Here is a 21,928-nt window from a genome sequence, read left to right as displayed (position 1 = left end):
CGCCTAGTCAAGCTCGTCCACAAAAATAGGGTTTTGAAAGTTTATCATTTCAGTTTCTTACCAAGTAAAATGGATCATTTTTAGGGTCCAACGCCTTAAAATGATCACCTCTCAAGTAAAAAGAATCGCTTGATTCACGCTTAAGAAAGAACTACGTAGGTCTGATTTCCTCTTTGATAGAGGGTACGTAGGAGCAAAAGTCCCGCTTTTGTCGACCTCAAAAAAAATAAAAAGAACTAAAAGTTAAGATGACGCAATTTCCACAATTCTGAAAATAGGCTGTTGTCCTTTGAGACAAACGTGAGAGGTGCTAATACCTTCCTCAAGCGTAAATACAACTCCCGAACTTAGAATTTTCATTTTGACCGGTTTCCTTCGGTTTTTCCGACGTTTCCCACAAATAAACGTTGGTGGCGACTCCGCGCATCTTTCCTCCTTTGGAAAGCGCACCTGTGAGCCTCGCCCGCGAAGGGCACGTTGCGACAATTGGTCTTTGTATTTAGGGCTCCATAAGGTAGGTAGGGTACCCTAGAAATATAGGATTTTTCAACCCTTGTATTTTGGGGTTCCTAGACTAGTTTTTGTATTAGGGGTAGTTTTGTAATTTCACATGCACTAAGTGAATATTTGATGTGTGTGTTGGCAAATAAATATAATTGAATTGGTAGAAGCCCAATCCAATTAAATTTTAGAGGGGGAGTTGAGCATTTGCTTACTACACCCCATTGCCACATCATATAGTTACACCTTGTGCATGTCCTTCATGCTTTACATGCCTCATGACACCTAAGCACACTTAGTTGAGAATCTTGGAATTGATCTTGGATTAGTGGCTTGAATCATAACTGAAATTCACTAATCATAATTAGTAAAATTTTGGCTCCAAAATTTGGCTCCACAAATTCAATTTCAAATTCAAGTGAAATTTGAATTGAAATTCAAATTTCCCTCCAATTTTGTGTGACACTTAGGCTATAAATAGAGGTCATGTGTGTGCATTTTTTCAACTTTGATCATTTGAGAATTAAACTTTAAAGTTCAGACTTCTTTAGAGGCACTAAATTTCATGCTCTTCTCTTCCTCTTCCTTCATTCATCTTCTTCTACCTTCAAGCTCTTATGCATGGCTTCCTATGGTGGTGAGCTTCTTCTAGACTCATCTTCTACTTGAAGTGGCGTCTCCATTCATCTTTCTCCTTCTCTATTCTGCTGCGATCAGACCTCAAGAAGCAAAGAAATCCATTGATGAAGAAGATCCAAGGCCTACAAGCTCCATATGGAGCCACATCAGTAACCCTATTAACTTCTTCCTTTTTCTTCTTCATACACCATTCATTGTTTTTTTCATAAAGCATTCATTTTGTGAGCTCCTCCTTCGTTTTTGTGTCTGGTTTGGCCAAGGTTCATTGTTACGATGGTTCATTGGCAATTTTTTGTTGTCGTGGTGGTTAGTGTTGTGTGTAACGACGGAGGTATGTTTTTTTTCTACAACTTCAATTTGTCTGTATTAATAAACATATGGATTGACAATTCATATGAATCTTACGTATTGTCAATCGTATAACTTATACAGATTGTCAATCCATATAACCTAAAAATATTTTAAAAAAATATTTTTAATTTTTTTTATAAATTTAGTTATATTTTTTGTTTAATTACCCATTTGCTCCCTATAGTTTCATAATTTGTACCTTTTAGTCATTATAGTTTGAAAGTGGCATTTGTTGTCCCTATAATTTACATTTTAATTATCTTTTAATCCTTTTTAGTTTAAATTTGGTTATTTTAGTCCTTATAATTTGTGTTTTAATTATCTTTTAGTCCTTGTAGTTTGGAAGTGATCTTTCTAATCCTATAGTTTATTACAAAAATATTAGAAAGCAATTAGTAAGTAATTTACTGCAAGATAATTTGTCATAAAAAAAGATTTCATAATTTATAACTAATTTGTAGCATATATATATATATATATTTGTTTATATATATTTGTAGTAAGGACTAAAAGGTAATAAAAAAAGTTGATATTTTTTTTTGTAGCAAGGATCGGATGAGTAATCAAACCTTTATAATATTTGTGTAAATATTATTATGTTAACTACTTTATGCTGGGGAAAAAATAATAAAATTGTGTCATATATTAGTTTATGCAAGTCTAAATTTTAATATATATGCTTATCAATTTCAATGTATTATATTGTTAAATGCAGTAAAAATAAATAAATAAATAAAATTGTGTGATAGTATATGTTAAAAAAACATATTCATTGATATATCAACATACTTATGTAGTGTTGAAGGCATAAAAAAATTTAACATGGAAGTTTTTTAAAATAAATAGATTTGTTTATAAATAATTAGAATTACATACTAACGACCCCTAACGACACAATTTTATGCCTTCTACACTACATAATTCTAATTATTTATAAATAAATCTATTTATTTTAAAAAACTTCCATGTTATTGAATTTTTTTATGTTTTGTTAAGATGGACAAAGATCAATGGATATATGACAACATAATGTCTAAAGAAGTTAATATGAATGAAGAAAATGGAGAGGAACCTAGAGTGTTTGAAAATATTGATTGTTCTTATGCCTTCAATACTTCTTAGGTATTGACATGATTTTGTATTTTGTTAACGTAAGTAAATGAATGTCCCTTGAAGACTAAACATGTATTATCCCTTTTGTAGGTGATTGTTATCCGTGATGATATTTTGCATTGGGCTCGCTTTGTTGCATATGATATTGGTTTTGTGTTGGTGATTATGAGGTCAGACACATATACTGGAAATAGAGGAAGAACCACATATGTTTTAATTGGTTGTGAAATGAGTGGAAAATATAGGGCATATAGGAAAGATTTAGTACGAACAATTATTGGCAATAGAAAATATGGGTGTCTGTTTAAGCTGCGAGGGAAACTAGTGTTGGGAGGTGAAGGATGAATGGTGAAGTTAATATGTGGGAGTCATAATCATGCATTGGCTAAGTTATTAGTTGGACATCCATATGTTGATCGATTGACTAAGGATGAGAATATTATTATTGGTGATATGACAAAGTCAATGGTCAAACCAAAAAATATTCTTCTAACATTGAAGGAACACAATGCCAACAGTTCTACAACAATGAAGCAAGTATATAATGCAAGATATGCATACCGTTCTTCTATAAGAGACAATAATACTGAAATGCAACAACTAATGAAGCTTCTTGAATGAGATCAGTATATTCATTGGCATAGACTGAAGAATAAAGATGTTGTATGTGATATATTCTGAAGTCATCTTGATGCAGTGAAATTAACCGATGTTTGTAATTTGGTATTTCTCATAGATAGTACCTACAAAACGTTTATACAGGTTGCATTTACTTGACATTGTTGGTGTGACACCAACTGGGATGACATTTTTAGTTGCATTTTCCTATTTGGAGGGAGAACCTATAAACAATGTTGTTTGGGCTTGGGAACAGTTTCGAGGTATTTTTCTGAGATGTGATGCAATCCATCAAGTTATTATTACCGACAAAGATTCAACATTCATGAATGCAGTGAAAACTATTTTCCCTGAGGCAACCAACTTATTGTGTCGGTTTTACATTGATAAGAATGTGAAGACAAAATGTAAAACCCTTGTGGGTCAAAAAAATACATGGGATTATGTCATGGAAACATATGGGAGTCTGATGGATTGTCCTTTTGAGCAAGAGTTCGATGACTGCCTTCTGAAGTTTGAAATTTCTTGCTCACCATGGCCAATGTTTGTTGACTATGTAAAGCAAACATGGTTGATTCCCTATAAAGAAAGATTTGTTAAAGCCTTGATGAATAAGGTGATGCATTTAGGAAACACAATAACTAACATGTATGAAAATTGTAAATATATATTGTTGTTAGGGTTTAGACATAAATGGATAAAAATAATTGTTTTTGTTTAATTGTTTGTGTTTTTCAAATGCAGGGTTGAGTCTGCACATTGGGCCTTAAAGAGACTATTACAAAATAGCCTTGGAGACCTATATAGTGTCTGGGAAGCCATGAACAACATGATGACTCTACAACACACTAAAATTAAGGCTTCTTTTGAGACATGTATGCATGTAGTTGGACATATTTTTAAAGTTACCTTATACAAGAAACTATTTGGCATGGTATCAAGGTATGCATTAAACCATATTGCTACTGAGTTTGAGCATGTAAATTATGTTAGCATTGATAGTTCTCATTATGAATGTATAATGAGAACTACTCATGGTCTTCCATGGGCATGTGAGCTAGCTAGATATGTTGTTGGTAGTATACCACTTGACACAATCCATATCTTTTGGCGGAGGCTAAGATTTTCAAGCCAAGGTTTATTTGAGCCCGAAGTCACCATAACCGAAGAGATGGAAACCATATCCAAGCAGTTTAAAGAGCCTGATGTATGTGGTAAAGTGACTCTGAAGAGTAAACTTCGGGAAATTGCCTACCCTAATCTAAATTTTGTGTGTGCTCTTCTAGAAAATGTAAAAACAAAAAGTGCTAAAAAACACAGATGACAAAACATCAAAGACCAATGAAGAGTGATTCGTCTTACTAAGAGTATGTGGATGCATTACATTATGTGCAAAATAGAAATTCTTCATTGAAGTGGGCTGCATCATCATCTGAACAACCAAAACCAAAGAGGAAGAAGCCCATGTTGGATCAATTTCATCCTTGCATTCATGATTTCATTGAAAACATTGTCGATGTCAAAGCTAATGGTAATTATGGATATTGTGCAATTGCTGCCTTATTAGGTATGGGTGAAGATTTATGATCTTTGGTTCGTAACCATTTACTGAAAGAACTTGCAAAATGGTCTAATGAGCATATGGACCTGCTTGGTGGCATAAACATATATGAGGAGTTAAAGCGGTCACTACTTGCTGATGGATTATTCATGGTATATAAGTTTTTTGTTACATTTTCATGGATTAATTTTCTATAAATAATACTAATTAAAATTGTTATATGCAGGTTACAATAGATAAGTGGATGAATATAACCAATGTGGGTTATGTGATTGCATCAAGGTATAATATCATCCTTGTTTCTCTTTCTCTCCAACAAAGCATGACATTTTTAACCTCTTAAAAGTCAACCACCGAGAGATAGTTTTGTACATCGCGCTATATGTATTGGTCATGTGTATGACAATCATTTTGTTCAGGTAAAATAGTGATCATCTTGTTTGTTAATCTTTTATTATAAAATGTGTTGTGACCATTTGAATGTGTATAGACCTATGTAATAGGTATTTCTAAGAGGCGGTTGTCCTTTGCCGCCAACAACTTTGTTATGGTCAACGCATTGTCATTATCATGCAAAAGGAATCCAATAGACAACATCTGGCATCAATTTATCCAAGCACTTATGATACATCAACACTAATAATGCCTTCCCAGACTTCCATTGACAATCACGTGGTTTCCTCTCATGATAATCCTAATCAGCAACAATGGAAGCAATTGTAGGAAAATGCTCGTAGATCCAACATTGCACATATCTAAAAAAACAAATAAAATTCTAATCAATAACAAATATAAAGTATAAAATTAATAATTAGAGGTAAAAGAAATTATAATTACCTGTAACAATGTGATATATCCTGCAACAACTGTAGCTGCCCATTGTCTATGAGCAAATGTTGTTGCCCTTCGACGCCGATGGGCTTCTTTCGCATCACCACTAACCTATCTCCCTAAGGCTCTTCCTAAAATTCTGTCTAAAGCCCGACACAAATTCTCTGATTCTAATCGTAATATACAAATTTAAATAGTAACAACAATTACTGTCATTGTTCAAATAATAGTTTACTTTCATATATCTGGTACAAAATTTTTGTCATTCTATTAATCAAAAACTAACTAACAAATTTAGTAATAAATATTCTAAAACCCTATTGTATTATAAAATGTAGTATATTTTAACAAAGGTAATAACAACATTTAAATTAACATTAAATAATTAATGTAACACACTAAAATATATCATCAAAATCAAACTACAATTTAATTTAAAATATTTTATAAATTACTATTTAATAATTCATATATAAATATTTTATTATTTTTAAATAACTATTTTAATATTTTTATATATTCATAAATCAATATAGAAATTCTTTTTTAAAACTTTTATATGATCAAAATATAATTACAATTTTTATTTTTATTTTTAATAAATGACTACTTCATTATTTTTATACTTTTTAATATTTATAAATAAATTAAGAAATTCATTATTTTTATACCTCAAAACACTATTTATATAAATATTTAACTATTAGTGTAATAATATTAATAGGAGTATATTAATAAAAAACATATGTGATATACAATATTACATTTTCTTGTTTAACAAAATTCTACAATATATATGTTATAAAAAATTTAAATTTTTGTTGTTTAACAATTTTATAAATAACTATTTTAAATATATTAATTAATAAAAATAGTTATTTCAAAAATAATTAAATAAAAACAAAATTTATACATTGATTTTTAAATAAACAAAATTCATAAATAAATTAATTATTAAAAACAACTTAAATAAACAAATATAGCTAATTAAATAAATAAATTTTGAAACTAAATAACAATAGTTTTTATAAAATAAAGTAAAAAATTCAAAATTAATTTTTAATAATTTATTTAATAATAAATAAACAATTATAAGAATTGAAAATCCATATAATTAAATTGTATGGATCATAAAAATTATCATTCTGTGTGTTCTTACGCATTCCCATTTTACACAAACACAAAAAAAAAAAAAAAAAAAAAAAAACTAAGAGAAGGTGACTGAGGGTGAGGCGACCACAGTGGGAGGTGACACCACCAATGTGAAGGTGAATGGAGGACACAACAGAGACGGGCGGGCCAGCGCAAGGGAGAGAGAACAAAAGACAGCAGGCACGAGATGGGTGTAGGGAGGAGGAAAATTGTTTGTAAATTTTAAGTGAAGGAAAATTTTACTATTTCACATAAACCAAAATACAATAGTACGGTATAGGAAGAATAAGCCAAAATATGATAGTATCATGTAGTAGTAAATTAATATTGTTAAATGTTTTATCTTTTTTGTTTTTAGAGGAAGCCCAAGTTAAATGTTAGTAGTTGTAAATTAATATTTTTAAATGTGGCCTTTCATAACTGAACACAATTGTCAACTAACCAATGGTCTTCGTGCTAAGTCAAATATAAGTCTTTCACGATAACCAGGAGAGGAAATAAGAGAAAAAATATATTTTAAAAATAATTTATAAATAAATTAGATGGTGATATATAAAAAATATCAATAAATAAATTGAGTCATTTTTATTAAATAGTTTATAAATACTTTAATAAATTAATATATTATTTTCAAGAGAAAATTTTATTAATTCTTTCTAAAACTTCTTGAAATCGTACGTATAAGTATATTATTTTTTTAAACGATTAAAGAAAGTTAGTGTAAAAGAATTAAAAAAAAAGGAGTATCAAAGGAAATTTTTTTTAAAAAAAACTCAAAATAATGTAAGTTGTTCTTTTATTGTAAAGAAAAATTGAGTTGAATTGGATTTTAATACTCACCAAAGTCAATACATACCTAAAAAGAGTCCTTACCAAATAGATTAATAACCCAATTTATTCTACTATTAATTTGTTCATTATAATCAAAATAAAAAATTGTCCAATCCAATAATAGAGGATAGTATTTATTTTATTTTTATTCATAAGAATTAGAACTGTGTTTAACTACTAATCATGTTGGTTTTACTCATCCCTATTGTTTTTTATTCTTGGTAGAAAAGAGAAATGCATCACACTTTTTAATAACTACTAATACTCTTTTTTAATTTATTTTTTATTAACTACTAAAATTTATTTTGGGTGTAATAAAAGTCATTAAATAAAAGGTGTTTGCAATTAAATTTTGATACTAGTTTTGAATAAATTTCAACAGGTAGTACATATAATAATTAAAGAGACTGGACTGGATTTGCTGACATTTTCCTTTCCCCCTTTACCCAGCTTCATTTCAACGACCTTATCTTATCCCCACCCGCCATGACACTTGCGACCTCTCTTGAATGTCAATGAATGAATGTATGTATAAAACAAACTAACAGCTTCACAATCTTTCTTGCACGCTCGCCATTGGTGATCACTTCCGATAGCTCTTAGAAACATCCAATCCAATGGCAGAGAACAACAACCACCACCATTTCCGAACCGCCATCAGAAGGCTCGCCTCTGTGACCAACCACCTCACTTCTTCTCACAACGCACCCGGCGAACTCGCCCTGTGCCGCACTTCCGGTAGGAGCGACAGCTTCCACCGCGTCCAGGGCCACGTCCCCTCCCACGACGTCGTTTGGAGGATCATCGCCTCCGACCACGACAACTCCGGCAAGGACTTCACCGACATTGTCTACGAGAAGGCCGTCGGGGAAGGAATAGCCAAGGTTCACTTTCTCAATTCTCTTTTCTTTTTCTTTTTGACACCATAATACCAGTATCAAGTACTATTTACGGACTTCGCTAATAATTAAGCTTGGTCGAAAAATTTTACTGCCTTCATTTATTGGTCTCCTTTTTTTATTTTTATGTAACCATCGTAATTGGAACATTTGGCTCTTCGTGGGACCCTGAGGTATTTACAAGCTTTCTACGATCCTTTTGGCTGGCCATAGAACTAATCTTAGAACTACTCACCCGTTGTCTCTTTTTCAACCATGGTTTTTCAGGTTATTGTTGTTTTTGTTTTTTTATTATTCAAAATATTAAGATACACCGTACTGTGTTGTGCTCGTGCAGATAAGTATTAATAGGCCAGAGAGAAGGAATGCGTTCCGCCCCCACACGGTGAAGGAGCTTATGCGTGCTTTCACTGATGCCAGGGAAGATAGCTCTATTGGGGTCGTCATTCTCACTGGCAAGGTACTTGTGCAGTTATATTAACAGCATCTGATAAAAAGTAGTTAAGGCCGTTAGGTTAGTTAGAATAATCAGTTACAACTAATCTGAGAATCATTCATGTACATATATTGAAGAACCTACGTAATGAAAGTAACAAGCACATTTTCTGACTTTCCAGAACTGAGTCTTTATCTTTCTCTGCATAACCCGATATCCTTACGCTATGAGTACAGCATCTTCTTCTCTATCACAAGGCACCAGGTTTCTTCACATGGTATCAGAGCTCTTCAAATGAGGAGCTCTGCTGCGCACTCACTATCCTTCTTTCTTTCAAACGTTCGTTGTTCATCATGAACGAAGCTGCATTCAACAATGTTGAGAGTTACTTGTACCTTCATCCAAGTGAAAATCCAGTTGCTGCTCTTGTCTCCCCAGTGCTGGACTCAACCAACTACCATTCATGGAGTCGCTCCATGATCACTGCACTTAGTGCCAAAAACAAGCTAGAGTTTGTGGACGGAAGCGCGCCGGAACCACTTAAAACGGACAGAACATACGGAGCTTGGCGACGATGCAATAATATGGTGGTATCCTGGATAGTACACTCAGTTGCTGCTTCCATAAGACAAAGCGTGCTCTGGATGGACAAGGCCGAAGACATCTGGAGAGACTTGAAGTCGAGATATTCGCAGGGAGATCTTTTAAGAATCTCCGACTTGCAACAAGAAGCATCGACATTGAAGCAAGGAGCCCTCTCTGTGACAGAATACTTCACTAAGTTGCGCGTAATTTGGGATGAGATTGAGAACTTCAGACCTGATCCGGCTTGCACCTGTAACAGCAGGTGTTCTTGCTCAGCTTTCACCATTATTGCGCAGAGAAAGCTTGAGGACCGAGCTATGCAATTCTTGCGTGGCTTGAATGAACAATACACAAACATCAGGTCCCACGTATTACTTATGGATCCCATACCAGCCATATCAAAGATTTTTTCGTATGTGGCACAACAAGAACGGCAACTGCTAGGTACTTCTTCTTCTCCCAATTTTAATTTCGAATCTAAGGAAATCTCCATTAATGCTACGAAGTCCATTTGTGATTATTGTGGTCGAGTGGGGCACACTGAAAGTGTGTGCTATAAGAAACATGGTATGCCCCCGAATCACGAGACGAGAAACAGAGGTAACGGAGGAAGGAAGACTTGTACACACTGTGGAAAGATAGGACACACTGTTGACGTGTGTTACCGGAAGCACGGATACCCGCCGGGATATAAACCCTTTAATGGGAGATCCACAGTCAATAACATGGTGACGATGGATAACAAAAGCCCGGATAATCAGACTCAGCATCATGAATCCTAGGATCTCGTTCAATTTTCCCCAGAGCAATATATAGCCTTACTTGCTTTAATCCAGCGGCCATCAATCGGAAGCACGGCGTCGGAGCAAACTAAACAAGTTGCTTCAATATCGTCTTGTACCACTGATAAGCTTCCTAACCCAGGTATGTCTCAACCTATCATGAACTCCTGGATACTAGATTCAGGAGCCACGAACCACGTAACATGTTCCCTAAACAATCTTCATTCATACGAATCGATTAACCCAGTTACAGTAAAGCTACCTAACGGTAATCACGTTCACGCTACCCATTCTGGCACTGTGCACCTTTCAAAAACCATAACTTTGTTCAACGTTTTATACATACCCACATTTACCTTTAATCTTATTTCTATTTCGAAACTTGTCTCTTCCACTAACTGTGCCTTGATTTTTTCTTCCACTTCATGTATGCTACAGGACACGAATCTTCGTATGAGGATTGGTATAGTTGAAGAGAGACATGGCCTCTATCACCTTATACCAGACCAAAACGACAAAGCCATTTGCTCAACCATTGTTCATCCTAAGTGCAATATAATACCAATAGATCTTTGGCATTTTCGAATGGGCCATCTATCCACAGAAAGGCTACAATGTATGAAGTCTTATTATCCTATTCTAAGAAATGATAAAGATTTTGTGTGTAATACATGTCACTATGCCAAACATAAAAAGCTTCCCTTTTCCTCGAGCATTTCACATGCATCACATACTTTTGATTTGCTTCATATGGATATATGGGGTCCATGTTCAAAAATGTCTATGCATGGGCATAAGTATTTCCTAACTATTGTTGATGATCACTCACGATTTACATGGATACATCTTATGAATACTAAAGCTGAAACACGAAACATCATCATAAGCTTCATTGCATTCATTGAAACTCAATATAATAAGAAAGTCAAAACCATTAGAAGTGACAACGGGTCTGAGTTCCTCATGCCTAGTTTCTATGCATCAAAAGGAATCATGCATCAAACAACATGTGTAGAGACCCCCGAACAGAATGGCATTGCTGAACGCAAGCACCAACACTTGCTTAACGTAACACGTGCACTCTTATTTCAAGCTAGCTTGCCTTCGAGTTTTTGGTGTTATGCATTATTGCACGCAGCATACTTAGTGAACTGCATTCCTACTCCCTTTCTACAAAACACATCTCCCTATGAGAAACTGCATGGACATATTCCAGATATATCTCATCTCCGCATCTTCGGTTGCCTATGCTATGCTAGCACACTCAAAGCAAACCGAAAGAAATTAGATCCTAGAGCACATCCTTGCATTTTTATCGGATTTAAACCAAACACAAAAGGATATTTGACTTATGATTTACATTCACATAGCATCACTACATCACGAAACGTTGTGTTCTATGAAAATTACTTTCCGCAAATCATTAACTCACAACCCTCAGATATAAAACCTAGCACATTACTCCCAGAACCCTTCTCCATTACCCAACATGACTCAAATATAGAGACCTCATCAATACTACCGCCAATACATGAACCCGTAACCATTACACAAACAGTGGAACCCATTCCCTCACAACCCAGACGCTCAACACGACCCAAACAAGCACCAACGTACTTACAAGACTACCACCGTGAGCTCTCTTCACCGGATACCAATGCTTTAACGAAGGTTCGTTACCCCCTGAGCTCAGTTCTTTCTTATTCACGATTATCACCTACACACAAGCACTTCGTCATGTCCATTACATCCATAGTTGAACCTTCCTCCTACGCCGAAGCTTCTAAACATGACTGCTGGCTTAACGCAATGAAAGCTGAATTGCAAGCTCTGCAATTGAACGAGACTTGGAAACTCACTCCTCTTCCTCCTTATAAGACCGCCATTGGGTGCAGATGGGTATACAAGGTTAAGCATAAAGCAGATGGCTCCATAGAAAGATACAAAGCACGTCTCGTAGCGAAAGGCTACACACAAATGGAAGGGCTTGATTATCTTGACACGTTCTCTCCAGTGGCGAAGCTAACCACCGTGCGTCTCCTCCTTGCTGTTGCTGCCATGAATCATTGGCACCTGAGACAATTAGATGTTAATAACGCCTTCTTGCATGGCGAGCTAGAGGAAGAGGTCTATATGCAGGTTCCACCTGGCTTAACCGTTCCAAATCCGAATCTGGTATGTCGTTTGCAACGTTCACTCTATGGGCTCAAGCAGGCGAGCCGTCAATGGTTCGTTAAGTTATCGGGTTTCCTAACTATGCATGGGTTTCAACAGTCTCATTCAGACCATTCTCTTTTTCTCCGCTTTAATGGTTCAGTCACCACGATACTCTTAGTATATGTGGACGACATTATCCTAACAGGCAACAGCAACACTGAAATACAGGAGATGCTCACATTACTTGACCAAGCTTTTAGGATCAAGGATCTTGGAGACTTAAAGTACTTTCTTGGTCTTGAAATCGCGCGTTCCTCTGAGGGAATCCATTTGTCCCAAAGAAAGTATACTTTGGACATATTATCTGACTCGGGTATGCTGGGATGTCGACCAAACGCAACTCCGATGGACTCCTCTACAAAGCTTCAAGCTGCGACGGGAACTCCGTTATCAACCGAAGCTTCTTCCTCTTACCGGAGACTCATTGGCCGGCTCATATATCTCACTAACACCCGTCCCGACATCGCGTACGCCGTACAACAACTTAGCCAATACATGTCTAGCCCCACGAATGCCCATCTTCAAGCAGCCTACCGCATATTACGCTATCTCAAGGGCACACCAGGCTCCGGAGTTTTTCTTTCCGCCACCGGAACTCCTCAACTCCGAGCTTTCAATGACTCGGACTGGGCCGGATGCCAGGATTCCAGACGTTCAACCACTGGTTTCGTTGTTTATTTCGGTTCTTCTCTTATCTCATGGCAGTCTAAGAAGCAGTCCACCGTTTCCCGAAGCTCGTCGGAAGCTGAATATCGAGCCCTAGCCTCCACCACATGTGAACTTCAGTGGCTAACTTACCTTCTTCGCGACTTTCGGATGACATTTGTTGAACCAGCTACCATTTACTGTGATAATCATTCAGCGATTCGGATTGCCACCAATCCCGTCTTTCACGAACGAACAAAGCATATCGAGATCGATTGCCATGTCGTACGTCAAAAGATCACCTCGGGTCATCTCAAACTGCTCCCAGTATCCTCATCCTTGCAACTCGCGGATATTTTTACCAAAGCTCTACCTTCCACTGTCTTTCAGCCTCTTTGTAACAAGCTGGGAATGTTAAATATCCATTCCCAGCTTGAGGGGGGGATATTAACAGCATCTGATAAAAAGTAGTTAAGGCCGTTAGGTTAGTTAGAATAATCAGTTACAACTAATCTGAGAATCATTCATGTACATATATTGAAGAACCTACATAATGAAAGTAACAAGCACATTTTCTGACTTTCCAGAACTGAGTCTTTATCTTTCTCTGCATAACCCGATATCCTTACGCTATGAGTACAGCATCTTCTTCTCTATCACAAGGCACCAGGTTTCTTCACAAGTTATGCCAATTTTTTTATTTATTTATTAGTATTATTATTTCTTGGAAATTCTTTAAGAATACCACTTTAGGCAGCATGTTATTATGTGTTTTATTAGAATTAGTGTAAGTTTAAATGAATTTAACTGGAGTATACTTACTCTGATCATTCAATTAATGGAATCTAATTGAAGATTGTTTGAATTTTGTAATAATCATTTTAAATCTCATATTCAAGGTGTTTTTAATTGATTAATTGTTAAAATATTTAGAGAAAGTTACATTATCATTTCCTAAAGTTTCTTGAGAATGAACGTGATTCTCTTTTTTGTAATGTTCACAATCTAATGTGTCTTTTGGGTAATAGGGGATGTTAATACTTGTATAATGATAATGGGTTCTCGTGCTGCATTATGGGATTAATCCCTCACACGCATATGTGATAAGCAGGTCTCTGGTTTTTTGAAATGCAGATATATGGTTGGTCCAGTTTAGCCATATTGGACGGGTGATTATATATAAAATATGGCCTATGCTGTTATTCGTTGGAAAGTTTGGAGAGTGGATTTTGGAGCAGGTGGAGGGAGGAGGGGGTTACATTATGTCAAAAATGAACATGGATGATATTTGTGAGGGTGTTTTGTTTTGGCGTGATTTCTGGTGTGTAGCAAGTTTAATGATCTCAAAAGTTTGGGGGTGGTGCATGGGAAGATCTTGGTGTAAGTAGGAAAGGTAATTGGGATTGATGTATATTGTGTTGGGTATATTCTCGAACAGTTGGAGGGTCATATATTCAAGACACTTTGGTGAGATAGGGCTGAAACTGTACTCTGCAGTATAACAGTGTGTCAGATTGCAATAAGTAGAAGGTGATGATCTTAAAAGTAGTGAAAAATCTATTATTTTAGAGCTACTGAAGCTTTGTAGATATATGTTTTATTTCCTTATGTTTTGATTTGGCTTGTAAGGTTTCACATCTCTTTGGCTTCATGGGTGGATTTAGAGCTGCTCGTTGATTTGTGTTATGGGTGCAATTGTTAGGGTGGGATGATTCAATTGTGGTTTATGTGCTACTGTATAGTAGGCACTCCTTTTGTACTTCATTATGTGTCTGACTAAACATACCTTATGTTTAGTTTGTTTCTTAATAATATTCAGTTTTGGCTTTTGCAAAATAATATAACGATTATGGGTCAGTGTAATATATTTCTTAATCATGTTGCTTCCGGTTCCTCTGAAAAAATATGTTTGACCATGCTGTTGTCAATTTGGTACAACTGAACCCCATGAATCCAAATATGCAATGTTCACATTCTGTGTAAACCAGTGTGGAATTGATGGCAATGTTCACATTCTGTGTAAACCAGTGTGGAATTGATGCTGATGCCATATCGATGTTGCAGGGAACCGAGGCATTTTGTAGTGGTGGTGACCAGGCTTTGAGGACTGACAATGGCTATTCTGATAATGGAAGTTTCAGTAGCCTCAATGTGTTAGACTTGCAGGTATTAATTGATTTCAGATTTTTCTAATTTGGTGAATAGAATTATAGAAGTGATCCCCATTACTTGAATTAAAGGTTTTGAGGCATTCATCTCAATGGACCGTGAATCTTCAAGTTCTCAAGTGATTGTGTTGTTTCTATGATTTGTAATGAGACAGTTGTTAATGCTTGTTATTGGAAAAAACCATGCCCCTTTCTTACTCTACTTTTTATTCCTTATCTTCTCCTTTTGCAGGTGCAGATACGCCGCCTCCCTAAACCAGTGATTGCAATGGTACCCGCTGTACCTTTTTAACCTTTGTTCTTAGGGTCGATTTGATATGCTAAAAGATAAGGGACATGGCAGGATTAAAAAAAGTGCATTCTGTTTGATTTTTAAAGTAGTATTAGTATTGGACCAAAACAACTCGAGGGACACTACAAAACTATAACTTTATTACTCATTAAATCCACAGCAGAAAAGTAAAAATAATACCAATAACCCTCTCCCTTTCATTTTCCTAACACTTTTGCATGCAAAACAAATAATGCCCACCACAAATAGTATTACTGTAAATTTTACTCGTGGGTAATATAACATGCATTTCAATTTTTGGAAAATTGGAAAATTTAATAAACTCCCCTGCTCGTTATTTCAACATCTATTACTCTAGGACTAGGCCACAAAATTCCAATTAATGAATAATGATACCATGGTTTTTTTTTTGTTCTTTCCTATTCTTGTTATATGCAAACTATTTTTCTAACGTTAAAACAGGTAGCAGGTTATGCTGTTGGAGGAGGGCATGTATTACATATGGTCTGTGATCTAACTATTGCAGCAGATAATGCTATCTTTGGCCAAACTGGTCCCAAGGTTCTTGAACCCTTTTCCTTTTCATACAAAACTCATACTAATCAAAATTATATTGCTCTCACTCTCCCTCTTTTGTAATTCCTTCTGTCTTTGTACCTATGGAAGGTAGGAAGCTTTGATGCTGGTTTTGGAAGTTCTATCATGTCTCGTTTGGTAAGAAACAAATACTGCTTATTTTTCTAATAATTCACTCCACTATTGTGCTATTCTAGGTGGTGATGGATTTTGTTTGCTGATATTTTCAATCCAAAGATAAAAACCAGCCTTATTTATATACAGGTAGGTCCAAAAAAAGCACGTGAAATGTGGTTTCTCACAAGGTTCTATGATGCCGTTGAAGCAGAGAAAATGGGTCTTGTCAACACTGTTGTACCAGTAAGTTCTTTTCCGTCTGAAGAATTCTTGACACTAATTCCAATTTCTCCTTGTGTTGAAAACAATATAAAATCTTTCTTCACTATTTAAGTATTTATATACAAATTGGAAAAGTAATTAAAAAACTTTCAACGAATCACTTAAGAAATAGACTTAAAGCAAATAGCAGAAACACATTCTCCAACATCAACCTCGTAATTACAGTGAATTCTATGTTTTGGTTTGGTCTAGCTTGAGAATTTGGAGAAAGAAACGATAAAATGGTGTCGGGAGATACTGAGGAACAGTCCAACTGCTATTCGGGTGCTCAAGTCAGCTCTTAATGCAGTGGATGATGGCCATTCGGGACTTCAGGTATATCATGATTCATGATTTCATTTCATCTATCAATATTCTGTGCTAAATAATATATAATTTCTAAACAGGAAAATTTTTTATACTGAATGTACCAATGTTTTGTGATGTTATATACCCGTTTCTTGGTGCATCTGCATGGATACTTATTTGTATTTCTGTAACCTAATTTATAGGAAATTGGTGGAAATGCAACACTGATATACTATGGCACTGAAGAAGCTAAAGAGGGGAAGACTGCATATTTGCAACGTAGACGCCCTGATTTTTCTAAGTTCAATCGGCGACCTTAAATATGTCAATTGTTGCTATCAATTTGTGACATAGACCTACACTCTGCCCAATATATATATAGAGCAGAAAGTTGATTTGGGACCTGTTTACTATTGTCATTGATTTATTCGTTTCAAATGTATTTTTGAGGCTGGTGGTAAAATAAACAGATTTCTTATATTTAACTATTTTATTTTGTTTCTTAAAAAGATAGTAAATTTCAATAAATAAGACCATAGAATATACATTTCCACTTATTTTCTCAAAACTTCATCTTCTGAAATTCAGTCTCTCATCCACCTGTCAAAACTAACTCCAACTCTGCTACAAATTTAACCAGCAGAAAACTAACGCATACTAAAAGTCCAATCTCTTCCCAGACTCAATAATCAGTCCACTTTTAATTACAATGCTTAAAACTTTCTTAACACAATTAGAATTTAGTTTTCCAAATCACAAAATGTACTTACCAAAATCTGGAGCTGACTCACGTCAGGGTGGACGTGACTAAGGTAGGCTCCAAGATCTCACACGTCGGACTGAGAGTGACCTTTGTTAAGAGGACAAAAAGGAAGACATGCAAAACAAAGGATTTTGATGCTTAAGTAAGTATGTGAGTTAGGAGAGTATGAGTAAGAATGGAAAGAGTGAGATGAAACCTGGTACTTATAGAGTAGAGTGAGAGTGTGGGTCTTTGTTTATAGAGGTTGTTACTGTGTTATAACAACCCTTGTAGATAATTACCAGCTTGTAGATAATAGCCAATACATAATTGTGACTTATAGATAATGTGTAGCTTAGAGATAATTGAATACCTACCACGTGATAAGGGGATTGCAATATATTCAAATAATAAAGTGATTAGAGATAACCTATCAGTTGAGAGCTTGATTGATAAGGGTATGAAATCTGTGTTCCTGTGTCAGGGCTGACGTGTGTCTCGGAGTGTCAGATATCTTGCCACATGTATCTTGTGGACCTTGGATGGTACATAAGCCCCCCAAGCTCTAAGCTACCTTGCGAGCGAGAGAGGTTGCCCAATTTCTAGGGAGATTGCCATGTGTCGAGGCCTTAACAAATATGAGGGTCACGAGTATATCGAGCCCCAAGCATAGACAAGAGTTGTTCTGTGTTGAGAGTGGTAACCTTGACAAATGCAAGAGTTGCAGGTCGGTGAGGCTTGTCGAGCCCCCCAACCTAGACAAGTGTTGTTCGGGCTACTTCTGTCTAGTTGTCCGAGGTGGACATGTTTTTGGTTTTGCAGGCGAAATCAGGTGTGTCAGGTGAGGGATGTCCCTGTATCTGATGATTTTGTCCTTTTCCTAATTGTTGGAGAGTGCATTGAAGACAAAAGTTTTGTTTGTCTTTTTGTTGTAGACGAATGCAGTGCACCGCGTTGCTCTTGCATACATGTCACTCATGGAGTGGGCACATACTGGAGACGTGGAACGTGGGTGAGTGGAGTTGCGTCATGGTGTAAAATTTTAGGGCATCATTTTAGCTTCCGCCAGTTACCGAAGAGTCGTGTCTCCCGCTAGTTACCATTTTTGAATTTCTGCTTTCTCTCTCTCAAAATTTCTATGTTCTCTGCTTGTGATTTGTGATTCACCTTCTCCTTCATTTGTCTTCTTCACTTTTCAAGGTATTCTCTTCGACATTGTCTTCTTTCATATCTAACTTCGCCATAGGTATAGGCGATAGTGATTCTGGGAGTTTGATTCAGCAACCTTTGGTGGACCAAAAGGTCATCTCCATCAATGGTTCCTCGAAGGAGGAGGCTCGTCATGGGGCTTCTGATAGTGAGTCACCTTCCTTGGAGTGGTTGACGGTCTCGTGCCGTGCTAGTGGCACTTCTCACCCCCGTGGGAAGGCGCAACCTTCCGCTACTTCTCCGATCGAGGAACTTGTTCCGATCACCATGATTCTTCCCTCTTATATTTTTGGGGGAGCAAGGAAGAGTGGTGGCGGGGGCGTTAGAGCGTCCCCTCGTGCGCGGTGTAGCCATAGTGCTAGGTCGTCATCATCCCTGCTACCGTTGCTGGTTTTGAATAGGTGAGGGACGATGTTCTGAAATATCGGCCCTTCCTTACTTCTGCGGTGAGTGTCACCGCTTTGTAGCGCCAAGTGAAATTGGTCAATCCGGAGGATTCCTGCAAGCTAGTTGTCCAGGCTTGTGGGAGTGATGATTTCCCTTTTCTAAAGGTGGCGTCGGGCAGTCTACTCTTTTTTTTCATGTACAAATGTCTTTTTGACGTTCTAGGTCTGGTTCTCCCCTTGAAAGCATTCCAGTTTTGTACCGTCTAAGGTCCACAAGATACACGTGGCAAGCTATCTGGAATTTTGAGACACACATCAGCCTTAGCATAAGAGCATAGAGCTCATGCCCTTAGCAGTCGGGCTCTCAACTGACAGGATATCTCTAACCACTTTATTATTTGAATATATTGCAATCCCCTTATAACATGGAAGGTGTTCAATTATCTCTAAGCTACACATTATCTATAAGCCACAGTTATCTATTAGCTATTATCTATAAGCCGGTAACTATCTCTAAGGGCTGTTACGACACTGTAACAGCCCCTACAAACCTGAACTCCCAGCTCCCACTCTACTCTATAAATATCAAGTTTCATCTCACTCTTTTCATACTTACTCATACTCTCATAACTCTCGTAGTTACTTGAGCGTTGTAGTCCTTTTGTTTTGCAAGCCCCCCCCCCCTCTCTTGTGCTTTTAACAAAGGCCACTCTTAGTTTGACGTGCGAGATCTTGGAGCCTACCTTAGCCATGTCCACCCTGACATAGGACAACTCTGGATTTTGGTAAGTACAAGTGTGCTATGCTTGAGCACTTGAACATAGTCCCTTCTCAACTCCACCCTAATAGTTGGGCCATGGTGAGGGCCTTTGAGATTTTGTGACCTTTTTTCAACATCTGACCTAGTGTGTTAGTGTTTTTGTACTTTCTCAAATGAAATTGATGAGAAAGATTGGTTGGATTTCCTTGAACAACGTGTCCAAGAAGCTATTCGAGTTTGACTCAACGTATTTCTCCATTTCAAGGACAGTTTCGTCAAGGTCCTGGCCACTAACGTCGTAGCTAATGGCTTGCCACTGATGTTCAACTAGGATGGAGAGCCTCGCTTCCCATTCTACTGGCAATCTGACCCCATCAGCTTCAAGTCTTTTGATGAGGATTTGTTGACCCTTGGGGAGAAGGTCGACAAATCTATATTGGAGCAACTGTCGGCCTCAATGGATGTGCAGGCCATTTTGTCTCTTCTTTCAGCGGACGACCCTCTCGTTGCCTTAGATGGTAAAGTTCCTTACCTTGTCCTCTTTTGCATTTGAGGTAGGTGTCGGCCTAGACTAATACTTGTTGTGTTATTGTTGCTTGTTTTGCAGGTAACATCAATTTGGCTTATAGGTAATCAAATCAAATCAATCCAGAATTTTCTACCATAAATCTTTACAGGACAATTCAAACACACATAAGTTAACACGAAACCACTAGTCAGGGTATCTACCACAAGGTTATCATTCAAAGAAGACAAATAAAGTTTAAGTTTCTCCTCTATTCTGATTTCCCATAGCCTGGGCTAAGGCTTGGAGAACATCAGCTATCGAATGATCATTCCGTCCAGCCATCACTTCCTATGCACACCAGGAAGTGAGAACATGGAAGGAATACACACAAGAAAGAGAATAAGACAATTTCATACTTATCTCAAGTCCCTACTTAAGTTACTCTTAAGAGTTGATGCCTCGAGGAATCACTCCTCTACAATAGTTCTCTCTCGAGACATTAATGCTCATTCTCCACCCTTTGTCTTCCTGTCCACTTGCCATAATGTCTTATTGCACTTCACAAATTATCCAGATGGCCAGTCTGATAACTCGTAACAAGGCATTGGAACTCATGGTATAATAGACATCAGGAATACAAACATGTTTTGACAACAACAACAACAACAAATCTCCATAACCCATGTAAAACAACAATGAGATTAAATTTCAAACCCAAGCAACCATGAAACAATCAGGCACTCAAACATCCAACAAAGAAAACACAGATAAACATAGTAGACTCATAACTCGTTGGCCGAAGGGTTCGACCTACTCTGATACCACTATTGTAATGACCCGCCTCGCCGCTATGATATCACTAACTTTAAAATGCAACATTTCAATTTTAAGTGAAAGCTCCATTAATTTGATTATGAAAATAGTGGTAAATTTTTGTGATATACATTTACCAAACAACACACAAATATGTGAATAAATACATATATATTAAACCATTATACATCATTCACATAATTTAGTTTTTACACGTATCTAAACCTAGGCTTTACATGCCCAATCAAAAGAATAAGGGAACCAAATAAGGAAGAGTTGATCACTAAACACAACTCTATCCCAAAATAAACTCCAACATTATCACGTCGGTTTGGCATCTCCAACAAAGAACTTCCCTCCAAAGACACCTACTGCTGCTCATCTGCTCCCACGAACGAAGGTTCGTGATCATCACAGGTACCAACTACATGATAAAAAATTGCAAGGGTGAGTTTATTATAAAATATCAACAAACACCAAATGACAATTATTAGCAAGAAAACAATAACAATAATCACAAGCATTCTCAATAATCCATCAGTTCAACTTACACTTAACAAACTAGTCATCAACCTTTCCCACAATTCAAATTAATTATGCTCAGAATGATGCATGCACCTGCCTCA

The 21,928-nt window shown here is 36.5% G+C and overlaps 1 protein-coding gene across 1 annotated transcript; it reads left to right on the top strand.

Annotated features, from left to right (window-relative positions):
* The first annotated feature begins 8,019 nt into the window (after nt 1–8,019).
* Nucleotides 8,020–17,441, top strand: LOC114395324 (1,4-dihydroxy-2-naphthoyl-CoA synthase, peroxisomal-like). Its single transcript, XM_028357070.1, has 9 exons — nt 8,020–8,481; nt 8,834–8,956; nt 15,226–15,327; nt 15,562–15,600; nt 16,084–16,182; nt 16,288–16,335; nt 16,462–16,557; nt 16,789–16,911; nt 17,088–17,441. The coding sequence occupies exons 1-9, from the start codon at nt 8,215–8,217 to the stop codon at nt 17,202–17,204; spliced, it is 1,014 nt and encodes a 337-aa protein (XP_028212871.1). The 5' UTR covers nt 8,020–8,214; the 3' UTR covers nt 17,205–17,441.
* The last annotated feature ends 4,487 nt before the right edge of the window (nt 17,442–21,928 follow it).

This window comes from Glycine soja, chromosome 18 (assembly GCF_004193775.1).
Source record: "Glycine soja cultivar W05 chromosome 18, ASM419377v2, whole genome shotgun sequence".
Classification (NCBI taxonomy): domain Eukaryota; kingdom Viridiplantae; phylum Streptophyta; class Magnoliopsida; order Fabales; family Fabaceae; genus Glycine; species Glycine soja.
The sequence above is the reverse complement of the archived record's forward strand: the minus strand, read 5'-3'. Positions and strand labels throughout refer to the sequence as shown.